General features: G+C 43.1%; 1 protein-coding gene across 1 annotated transcript; it reads left to right on the forward strand.

The window, feature by feature from the left end:
- Positions 1–4,757: 4,757 nt before the first annotated feature.
- Positions 4,758–8,215, forward strand: LOC107537959 (melanoma-associated antigen 10-like). The gene is made up of 3 exons (XM_087813379.1): positions 4,758–5,009; positions 6,857–7,020; positions 7,192–8,215. Exons 1-3 carry the CDS (start codon positions 4,758–4,760, stop codon positions 8,213–8,215), a joined length of 1,440 nt encoding a protein of 479 aa, XP_087669505.1.
- Positions 8,216–11,926: the final 3,711 nt, after the last annotated feature.

Raw genomic sequence — 11,926 nt, forward strand, 5'->3', positions numbered from 1 at the left:
AGCGGTTGAGCGTCGGCTTAGGATCCAGGTGATCAGGGTTCGATTCCCTGCCAGGGCACATGCCCGGGTTGCGGGCTGCAGCCGATCAATGACTCTCTCATCATTGATGTTTCTATCTCTCTCTCCCTCTCCTTTCCTCTCTCTGAAATCAATAAAGATATATTAAAAAAAAAAAAGAGTATGTTAGTTTGGTGGAGGGATAGACACATAGATCAATGGAATAAAAAAAACCACAAATGAGTGATGGCCATTTTTTCTCAGTGGTTAGAGTGTCAGCCCTCGGACTGACGGATCCTGGGTTCATTTCCAGCCAAGGGCACCTACCTCGGTTGCAGGCTCTATCCCCAGTCCCGGGGAGGGGGGGAGAACATGTGGGAGGTGACCAGTTGGATGTGTCTCTCTTCCACTGATCTTTCTCTTTCTCTTTCCCTTCCAGTCTCTCTGAAGAACAATGGAAAAAATATTCTCAGGTGAAGATCAAAACAAACAAACAAACAAACAAAACAGAAATAGAATCATACAAATATGCCCAATGGACATTTGATAAAGATACAAAAACAATTCAATGTAGGGAAAACAGCCTGTTTAACAAATGGTGCTGAGCAATTGGATCTTTATAGGCCAAAACAAACAAACAAACAAACAAACAAACAAGCAAATAATAAGAAGTTGACATCAGACTTACACCTTATATAAAAGTTAACATAAAAATAATAACTAACATAGCTGTAAAACAGAAAACTATAAAACTTTTCCAAAAAAATAGAAGAAAATCTTCAGGGTGTAAGACAAAATGAAGAGTTCTTACAACCTGACACCAAAAGCATGATCCATAAAAGTAAAAAAAAAAATGAGACTTTATCAATATTAAAAACCTTTGTTCTATAAAATACACTGTTAAGTGGTTCAGAACACAAGATACAAACAGAGAGAAAATATTTGCAAATCACACATCCAATAAGGCACTAGAATCTAGGATATATAATGAACTCTTAAAACTCAACAGTAAAAAATAAATTAAAAACCCAAGCAATACAATTAGAAAACAGGCAAAAGACATGAGCAGACATTTCACTGAACAGAATGTGCATATGGCAAAAAAACACATGAAAAGATGTTTAACGTCATTTCCATTAATGAAATGCAAATCAAAATCGCAATGAGATTTTGATATACGCCTATCAGAAGGGCTAAAATAAAAAATTGTGACAACAAATGCTGGTGAGGATGTAGAGAAACTAGATCACTCATATATTGCTTGTGGGATACAAAATGGTATGGCCACTCTGGAAAACAGTTTAGCAGGTTTTTATAAAACTAAATATGTGACTACCATATGATCCATACATTCCTGGGCATTTCCCCAGAGAAATAAGAACTTATTTTCACCCAGAGCCTGTACATGAACATTCAAAACAGTTTTATTCATAAGAGCCAAATATCTGAAACAATTCAGATGTCCTTCAACAGGGCAAAGGTCAAACAAACTATGGTGCATATATACCATAGAATACTACTCAGCAACAAAATAACATGAACTATTGATACATACAACAATGACATAGATGAATCTACAGAGAATAATGTTAAGTGGAAAAAGCCAATCCTCAAAACTTACATACTGTCCAATTAAATTTGTAATATTCTAGAAATGACAACAGTATATAAATGGATAACAGATGAATGGTTACCAGGGGTTAAAGGGAGGGCGTGTAGAGGAAAGAGGGAGGAGGAAGTGTTCATAAATGGGTAACATGAGGGATTCTTGAAATGATGAAAATGTTCTCTATCTTGACTATGCCCATGTCAACATCTCAGTTGTGATATTACACTACTACAGTTTTATAGTATATTACCATTAAGGGGAGCTGGCTAAAGGACACAACACTCTCTTTTCATTATTTCTTACCACTGAATGTGAGTCTACAATTATCTCAAAATAAAAAGTTTAGTTAAAAAAATTAAAACCCACTCTGGTCGAGTGGCTCAGTTGGTTGGAGCATTGTCCCATACACCAAAGGGCTGTGGGTTCAATTCCCAGTCAGGGCACATACCTAACATACTTACATTGCTGGGTTGATCCACACAGTCAGGGCAACTGATTGACGTTTCTCTCTCACATCTCTGTCTCTCTCTCTCCCTCTCCCTCTCTCTCTCTCTCTCTGTCTCTCTGTCTCTCTGTCCCTCCCTCTCTCCCTCCCTCCTCCCTCTTCCTCTTTCTCCCTTCCTCTCTCTCAAATCAATAAAAATAATATCCTTGGGTGAGGATTAAAAATTATTTTTTAATTAAAACCTGAAACAATATATGCATCCCTATGTTCCTTGCAATGCTATTTACAATAGCTAAGATTTGGAAGCAGCCCAAGTGCTCACTAGTAGATAGATGGATAAAAAAGCTGTGGTATACATTTAAACAATTGAATACTACTCAATCTTAAAAAGGAAGAAAATCTTTCCTTTGCAACAGCATGAATGGACCTACGGGATATTAAGCTAAGTGAAATAAGCCAGTCAGAGAAAGACACATGCTTTCACTTATATGTGGAATCTAATGAGTGAAATATACAAATAAAATAGAAACAGACTCATTGATACAGAGAACAGACTGACAGCTGTCAGAGTGGAGGGGGCTTAGGGTGCTGAGTAAAAGAGGTGAAGTGACTAAGCCCCCCAAAATAGACACAGACAACAGTATGGTGATTATCAGAGGGAAATGAGGGAGGGGACCAGTAGAAGAGGTTAAAAGGTGGATAAATGGTGACTGAATGAGACTTGACTTTGGGTGGTGAACGCAATACAACACAATATACATGATGACTTGTTATAGAAGACTTGAAACACAGAATTCTTTTAATTCTACTAATTATACTAATTATACTAATCAATGTAACCCCAATAAATTCAAAAAAAATTTCTCTGCAACTTACTGCTTGCACTGGGAATGAACCACTTATTGATTTTATTTTAATAATCACTATTGGTGTACCCTGTAGGTATAAGATTTGGCTTCCACACTGTCAGACATTTCTCAGGAGCCAGACTTCAAAGATTTCACAGATAGTCCTGAGGTCTTTGGCTTTGCTCTGAGGTTACTGGCTGCCCAAGTCATCACTCGAGGTGGTGAATTTTTCTACATTGTCTTGGTGTTGTTCTGGATAATTTTTATTCAGTTCCTCATTTGGTCTATGATAATGGCCACATAATGTTGGCCTTCTAGCTTTCTTCGGTTTTCTTGAAGGGGTAGGAATTTTTGGAAAGGCTCTTTTCCTTGAACTCCCTTAAAGGCATCTTTTTACCTCCATGGTTGTCTTGGGCACCTGGAAGAACAACAGGGTGAGCACAGAAAGACATTGGTTTGGGAGAAGATAGTGAAGATGGAAGGAAAGAAAGCTTAATGAGGAAAAGTGGGGGCTGAGGATGGGGTCTGCCAAGCAAGAACAGGGAGTCTTGGGGAGGTGCCACTGAAGAAGAGTTGAAAAAGTTTGGGTGTGGTCTTTCATCCTTGACATTGGACATAGGTTGACGGGGTTTCTTTCTCTTTTACTTTCTTTTGGTGCTTGGGATTGGTTGTTTCATAACTGTGTTAAGAGTTTGTGGTTTCTTGGCCACCTTTACCATGTCAAAATTTCTCAGGGATCTACCTCAGGCCTGGGGAATATATGCTTTTCTCTAGGACAATGAGGAGCTGCTCCCCCTAGGCTTTCATTAGTCAGCAAGGCTCTCCTCCAGCCAATAGTAGCCCTGGGCGAGAAGCTTAAACATCACAAAGCACCATCCCGACACCTCCATGGGGGAGGGGAGGAGGAGTCCAAGATGCTTTGGTAAGATAAAAGGGATATTTCCTTAGCACTCCTAAAGAGCCTTCTCAAATTTATTGACCCCATGTTCAATTCTGGTGGATCACATGGTAGGACCATGATGTTTCCTCAAAACCTTTCCTTAGGTCATTCATTTCAGTGGTTCATTGTTCTTTCTCACCCTAAACCATTAGTTAGTTTTTCTACGTCTTACCTAAAATCCTTTCAAAGTAATGCAATTGTCTCTGTGGAGATGTGAATCATCCTACTTTCCTGTTACAGGTTGCTCTTATTCACCTTGAAAACAACTAACTTCTTGGCTACTACCAGATAAATTCTCCATCTCACCCCCTTTTCCCACTGTGTATGTGGCTCTCTCTAGTTTTCTGTTTTCAAGGTTGAAATCACTGCCTTTAGGCTATCTTCAGTGAATAGAGTTGCTCAACTGGTTATTTTAGGCTTGTTTAAATCTTGGGGGTGATGTTGATCTTAGTAGGTGTAATACCTAGGCTTAGGTTTTAATAGTATAGGGTGAATGAGGCAGTTATTTAAATTCTGAAAGTTGGGCTTCATGTTTGTATGTAGAAAACTCCACCTCCTCTTGCCCCCACCACCTCAGGGAACTCAGGGAGTCAGACCCTTGGTCTGAAGTTTGTAGAGTCAGGTCCATAGAAGACAGAGGGCCCAGGCTCTGTCAAAGTATGGATCAGAGGGAGGGCTAAAGGACCCTATGGAATCCATCTCAGCCCCTACCATCAAGCTTGGGAATTGCTGGGCCTGGCAGCCTGATGTGACACCCACTGAATTCCCCCAGAGGACTCGGGGCAGTGAAATCTTGATCTGAGGAGTACGGTCGTGGGTCAACAGAGGGAGGATACCAGGACCTGCCAAGGCCCAAGGTGAGGAACACTAAGGAGGACCCTGGACCCCAGAATCAGACTTAAGAGCTCCCTAGGAAGGATGACGACTACACATGACTTCTGCATCCGGGTCTCAGAGAGTTTGAAGGCTTGGTGTACGGAACGGGACCTTAGATATGCAGAGAGCGGGCCCAGGTCCTGCCAGAGTCAAGGTGAGGACATTGAGGGAACAGTAAAGGGACCCTGGACCCCACAACAGAGGAGGCCCCACCGAAGCCCGCCCCTGCTGTCAGCTCTGGGAGTCCTCATGGCGGGATTACCAAATGCGGCATTTCCTGACTTCCACATCCGGGTCTGAGAGAGTCCAAGGATTCATTGTAAGGAACAGGGCCTAAGGTCAGCAGAGAGAGGGCCAAGGATCTGTCAGAGTCAATATGAGGATAGAAGAACCTGGGACCCCACAACAGGGGACCGCATGGAAGCCCACCCCTGCTGTCAGCTCTGGGAGTCCCCAGGGCTGGATGACCACACGCGGTGTTTCTTGACTTCCACATACTGGGTAGGAGAGACTCCTGAAGACTTGGTATAAGGGAAAGGGCCTCAGGTTCACAGAGGCGTTGGGGCAGGCCCTGCTTGAGTCAAGGTGAGGGCACAGAAGGAAGACTAAGGGGCCTTGGATCCCAGAACACTCAGTCTTAGGAGCCTCCAGGGCAGGAAGACCACATGGCGTCAGAGAGATTTTGGAGGTTTGGTTCCTGAAGGAAGGCCTCAGGATGGCAGTGGGAGGACCTAGGTTGTGCCAGGGTGGAAAGGGAAGATGGAGGGAACTTGGACTACAAAGTAGAGTAAGCCTGGGAGGCCCCAATGCAGGATGACCACAGGGGTGTTTCTTGACTTCTTCATCCTGGTCTAAGCGATACTGGGGGCTTAGTATGAGGAGAGGGCCTCAGGTCAGCAGAGGAAAGGTCAAGGTCTTGCCGGGAGTCAAGCTGAGAACACATAGGGAGAACTATGGGACCCTGTCCCCAAGAACAAAGGGGATTTCGCAGAAACAGTCTCCTGCTGTCAATCCTTGGTAGCTTCAGGTGGGGGTGGGGAAGTGTTTGAGAATGTGATGTTTCCTGACTTCTTACTTGAGCATCTGAGGAAGGTGAGGCTTAACCACAGAGGGCTGTACTCACGGATGCAGAAGGAAGAGGTCCAGGCCTTTTGAGGAGTCATGGTAAGGACTGTGAGAGAAGATTGAGTGAACTCACAGGATAATGTATGGAAAGCGAGCCCTCCCTGCAACTTCTTTCAGTCATGAGAGAACGTGAAGTGGTGTGGCTGCATTAGGTGGTCCCTCATTTTCATCTTTGATCTCACATAAAGGTAAGACCTTTGTTTAAAGAGGGGAAACTCAGGTAAACAGAAAGAAGCCTTGCCAAGCATCAAGGTGATGACTGAGAAGACCCCACATCCCACTGAGATGCACTCCACAGAGATGCAGCCACAGCTTACTGTTCCCCTGGAAGCCCTGCTCAGGTGTGGCTAGATATAGGATTCTCTCACTTCATTCTGTTCAGTCTCAGGGATATGTGATCTTGTTCTGAGTTTTGCCTCAAACCAGCAGAGGGGTGGACCCCAAGCTCTGCCAGAAATAAGTTGAGGACCATAAGTGAACACACAGGGGACCAGTACACCAGAACAAAGGGTACCTCTCAGAGTCTGCCTCACAAAGTCCTCACAAAGCTCTGTGAGCACTGGGAGCCTGGGACTGTGTTTGCAGCCTGCACCCTAAGGGGCTACTTTATTTCCTCTTACAGGGGCACCAGAAACTGGAAGGCAAAAGTCTTGATGTGAGGCACATACCCTCAAGTCACAGAGCAGAAGAGGCCTAGGTGGTGCCAGCAGTCAAGGTGAGGTGCATAACCTGAGTGTGTCCCCAAAGTCTCCCCCATCTCAAAACAGACCGGATCCCACAGCACCCAACCCCACTTCACCCTATTGTCAGCCCCAGAACCTTGAGAGTACTGACGGCACCCTGAGGAACAATCTCACTTCCTCATTCAGAATCCTAGGAGACAGACTTCCCCAGAGGAGAGACCTCTGTGAAGCCCAAAAGCACCCCTAAAGAGGAGACCTGTAAGTTGCCTTTGTCAGAGCTGCCAAAGGTATGTTTCTTAGCTGATGCCACTCACACTTGCTTTCTCTCCCAAGCCCGTGGATCTCATCGCCCACCTCCTGTTCATATTCCTGCCAACAAGAGTCATCATGCTTCCTACTCCAAAGTATTGGTGCTACATGCGTGAAGAAGGCCTTCAGTCCCAAAGTGAGGCACAGGGCCACTTGGGTGGACAGATTCCTGAGACTAAGGCGGAGGAAGCCATCTCCTTCCTCTCCAGCTCCTGCCTTTCCTCTCCCTCTTCCTCTTCTTCCTCTACTTCCTCTTCCTCCTCCTCCTTTTCCTCCTCCTCTTCCTCATCCTCCTCTTCTTCCTCTTCTTCTTCATGCTGTTGTTCCTGCTCTTCCTCCTCCTCTACCTCTTCCTCCTCTACTTCTTCTTCTTCCTCCTGCTCCTGCTCTTCCTCCTCCTATGCTTCTTCCTCCTCTTCTTCCTCCTCCTCTTTTTCTCCCCTTTCCTCCTCCCACTGTCAGATAACAGGAATCATGAAGGTACATGCTGATCCTGCTAAGGCACCACATCCCCTCCAGCTTCCTCAGAGCGGCTACTTCTCTCCCACTGTTATGGCAGTGACTCCTTCAATAAGATCATGTAAGGGCTTCAGCACCCAGGAAGAGGAGGGGCCAAGCATTTCCCAAGCTCTGCTAGACACTGGACCCTTGCTTAGAGATGCTATAGAAGATAAGGTTGCTGGTCTGGTGGGGTTCTTGCTCCTCAAGTACAGAACAAAGGAACCAATCACAAAAGCAGAAATGTTGAGTAGTGTCATCAAAGAATACCAAGATCACTTCTTTGTGATCTTTAATGAAGCATCAGAGTGCATGCAGTTGGTCTTTGGCATTGATGTGAAGGAAGTGGATCCTACCAGCCACTCTTATGTCCTGGTCACCACCTTGGGCCTCACCTGCAATGGGATGTTGAATGATGAGCAGAGTGTTCCCAAGACCGGCCTCTTGATAAATATTCTGGGTGTGATCTTCATGAATGGCAACTGTGCCCCTGAGGGGGTCATCTGGGAAGTACTGAGTGTTATGGGGGTTTATGATGGAAGGGAGCACTTCATCTACGGGGAGCCCAGGAAGCTCATCACCAAAGATTGGGTGCAAGAACAATACCTGGAGTACCGACAGGTGCCCAACAGCAATCCTGCATGCTATGAGTTCTTGTGGGGTCCCAGAGCCCATGCTGAAACCAGCAAGATGAAAGTCTTGGAGCCTTTGGCCGAGGTCAATGATACCATCCCCATGGCCTTCCCTAACTGCTATGAGGAGGCTTTGAAAGATGAGAAAGAGAGATCCCAAGCCAGAGCTGTTGTCAGTGAGAGTGGGGCAGCCAGGACCAGGGTCTGGGCCTATTCTAGAGCCACATCCAGCAGCTTCTCTTGCTCTAAGTGAAGCCTGAGGAATATTTTTCACTCTGATTTTGAACCAAGCGGTCACTGTTCTAAGTAGTGGAGAAGCAGAATAGGAACTGGGAGAATTTAGTATATAACAGCTTTGTGTTCCTGTTCTATAAGGGTGGTTTGGAGATATTTTTTCTTTTTTGAATTTTTCAGATGTTTTTATTTATTTATTTTTAATTTTAAGGATTAGCCTCTTTTTTTATTTTTTTAATATCTTTATTGATTTCAGAGAGAGGAAAGGAGAGGGAGAGGCAGAGATAGAAACATCAATGATGAGAGAGTCATTGATCAAGCCCGCAACCCCGGGCATGTGCCCTGACAGGGAATCGAACCCTGATCTCCTGGATCCTAGGTCGACGCTCAACCGCTGAGCCACACCTGGCCGGGCCAGATGTTGTTCTTATTAATGGAAGGTTTAATTAACTTGAAGTTCTAAGTTTACAAATGACGTCACAAATGTATTGCAGTTTACCCAGTTTAATAAGTGTTTTGCCTATTTTGTATTTACAGTTATTTTTACTACAGTTGTCTTTTAACTTTCATACTAGCTTTATGAGTGATTAATCTACTATCTTTACTGTATATTTACCTTTACAACTGAGATTTATACTTTCATATGTTTTCTTGTTACTAATTAGCATCTCTCTTTTCAGCTCAAAAGAAGTCCTTTTAATATTTCTTGTAAGGCCAGTTTAGTGGTAATGAACTCCTTTAGATTTTGCTTGTCTGGAAAACTTGATCTCCCTTCAAATTCTGAATAACTTTCCTGGGAAGAGTATTCAAGGTTGAAAGTTTTTTGCTTTCAGCACTTTGAATATATTGTGTCACTCCCTTCTGGCTTGCAAAGTTTCTGCTGAAAAATCTGCTGATAGTTTTATGGGGCTGGTTCGGGGGTCCCCATGTATATAGCAAGTTATTTTTCTCTTGCTGTTTTAAGATGCTCTGCATTTTGGTGTTTTGTAAAACAAATTGGAAACCTTCCATCTTATTTTGTGACCTGAAACAAGATAGCATGGCACTGAAAAAAGTTTCCTTGGAAATGTAAAAGAAGTCAGCAGAAAAAGTTTTTAAAAATTAATTCTGGCCTTCCCTTATCCCTTTTATCATATTGTTCTATAAAATTATAAGATGTGTACCTGGATATGCTTGGCTTATTAAAAAATGTATGAGAAATTAAATATGATTAAATAATACCTGCTCACTGGCTCGTTTCTTCCATATCATTAATTAAACATTGGCTCTCAGGAAAGCCCTGTGTTAGTAGTGGGGACACTAGCATAAGCAGGACACATCCACCCATAGAATGATAGTCTAGAAACCACAGTCATATAAGGAATGTAATGAGGTGTCCCATAAGACCCACAGAACAAATAAAAGAAGGGGAGAGGTGGTGGGGCTCCAGGGGAGAGCACACAAGTGTAAATGGCCCAAGCCAGGATATTTGGAGCATTGGGAAACTGTGATTTCTTCTGGAGGAGTTAATTGTAACGAAGCTGGGAGATGGCTGCTGCCAGATTCACAGACAGCATGTGCTGGGAGATGAGAGAAAAACCCAGAATGTAAAACTGCACTTAGCAGTGATTTTGGGGATAATGGATAAGCCAGAGCAGTCTCCACCTGGGACATATAGGGAAGGTGTCCTACACTTCTTGTCCCAGAACGCTTGAATACACTGTATAAACTAGATGTTTTATACCCATCATCTGCAAGGATTTCTGGAAAATCCAGTGATATTCTTCTGAAGTGGTACCCAGAAGGCTCTAATACTGATACTCTTTTCCCTGGCTATGGATTGCTATATCCATTCTATTAAATACAGTATTTTAATTAGATTATCTTAGTGTAATTTGCACAACTCTAAGCAAAGGCTTGATATTTGGTAAGGTTGAAATGAATGAAAATTATGGTTTGACTTTAAGAGCAGCTGGGGGGGAGAAAGAAGTTGGTCTTTTACTCAAATTCTGGGACCTTTGAGTTGCTCCTAGGGGAATCTGGGGAAGACTCCCCCACATCCAAATTAAATAATTGATCCTTTAGGAATAAATTGTGCTGAGTTTTATGTATGAAGTAGTAGTTTTGGCTAATTTAATATTCTGTTTCCTATTGCATTTCATTTTCTGTGATATCTGAAAAACAAATAAAAAACAAAAATATATACAGAACTGAACAAAAGGAAGACAAACAATCCAATTAAAAACTGGGAAAAACCCCCGAATAAACACTTCTCCAAAGAGGACATACAGATGGCCAAGAGACATATGAAAAAATGCTCAAAGCCACTAATCATCAGAAAGATGCAAACTAAAACTACAATAAAGTATCATCTCACACCTGTAAGAATGGCTACCATCAATAACAACAAAAAAACAAGTGCCAGTGAGGATGTGGGGAAAGGGAACCTTAGTACACTGCTGGTAGAAATGCAGACTGGTGCAGCCACTGTGGAAAACTGTATGGAGATTCCTCAAAAAAATAAAAATGGAGCTTCCATTTGACCCAGTGATCCCCCTTCTAAGAATATATCCTAAGAATCCCAAAACACCAATCAGAAATAACTTATGCCCCCCTATGTTCATAGCAGCATTATTTACAATAGCTAAGATCTGGAAACAACCCAAGTGTCCATCAGTAGATGAGTGGATAAAAAAATCTGTGATACATTTACACAATGGAGTACTATGTAGCTGTATAAAAGAAAGATCTCTTACCCTTTGAGGCAGCATGGATGGACCTGGAGAATATTATGCTAAGTGAAATGAGCCAGTCAGAAGGAAACAAATATCACATAATCTCACTTATACGTGCAATCTAATGAACAAAAGAAAATGACGAAAAAATAGGTTCAGAGACATGGAAGCATGGAACAGACTGAAAGATCTCAGAGGGAAAAGAGGCAGGGCCAGAAGAGATTAACCAAATAACTTATATGCATATATGCATAGCTTATGGACACAGACAATAATGTGGTGAAGGGGTGGGGTGGGAACTTTGTGGATGGGGTAGAGGGGAAAATGAGGGACATCTGTAATACTCTCAACAATAAATTTTTATAAACCCCCAAATTTTCCAGAGTTGAGGGTAGTAAGGCTTGGGGGTAATATAATATTAGAAATAACTGCCATTCATCATAGTTCCAATATACACGAGGCACTTTGTGAGGTGCTTTACAAACACTCCATGCATTTCCTCAGTCTTACAAGACAGGGCTTATCAAACCCACCTACTTCACAGAGGAAGAACCTGAGGCTCATAGGGCCTGGTAATTTTCCCAGGACCACATTGCTTGTGAGAGAGCTGACATTAGATCCCTCTTCTGAATTCATCTAAAGTCCATGTTGTTCTTATCCATCCCAGCCTGTGGCCAACCTTCTGATTCATAAACCATTTTTCTTCTCAGTACTGCATGATGTCTCCCTGGCAACTCAAAGTGGGACCCTGAGGCCAAGGTGCTAAAAGCAAGCCTAAGGAAGGAAGGTGGCAGTGCCAATCAAACACAATCTGGGTAATGTCCATGCCTTATTTACCAAGGTTCTTCCTGCCCAAGTCCCAGAGTTCCTTGAGAGATGAAATATTGGCATTTCTATCTAGTCCAAGCACTTTCCCACATAACAACACCCTTCCCCCTGGTCTTCCCTGTGTGCCCTCCTGTCCAAATCTGGAACCTGGCTTATTGACCAGCTCATCACTGTTGTCTCCTCTGAAG

Source organism: Miniopterus natalensis, chromosome X (genome assembly GCF_054644295.1).
Source record: "Miniopterus natalensis isolate mMinNat1 chromosome X, mMinNat1.hap1, whole genome shotgun sequence".
NCBI lineage: Eukaryota > Metazoa > Chordata > Mammalia > Chiroptera > Miniopteridae > Miniopterus > Miniopterus natalensis.

Coding starts and splice junctions, on each gene's coding strand:
- LOC107537959 (XM_087813379.1), top strand. CDS start 4,758: ATGACGACTACACATGACTTCTGCATCCGGGTCTCAGAGAGTTTGAAG. Junction 5,010..6,856: donor TTCCTGACTTCCACATCCGG/GTCTGAGAGAGT, acceptor TTCTCTCCCAAG/CCCGTGGATCTCATCGCCCA. Junction 7,021..7,191: donor CCTGAGACTAAGGCGGAGGA/AGCCATCTCCTT, acceptor CTCTTCCTCCTC/TACTTCTTCTTCTTCCTCCT.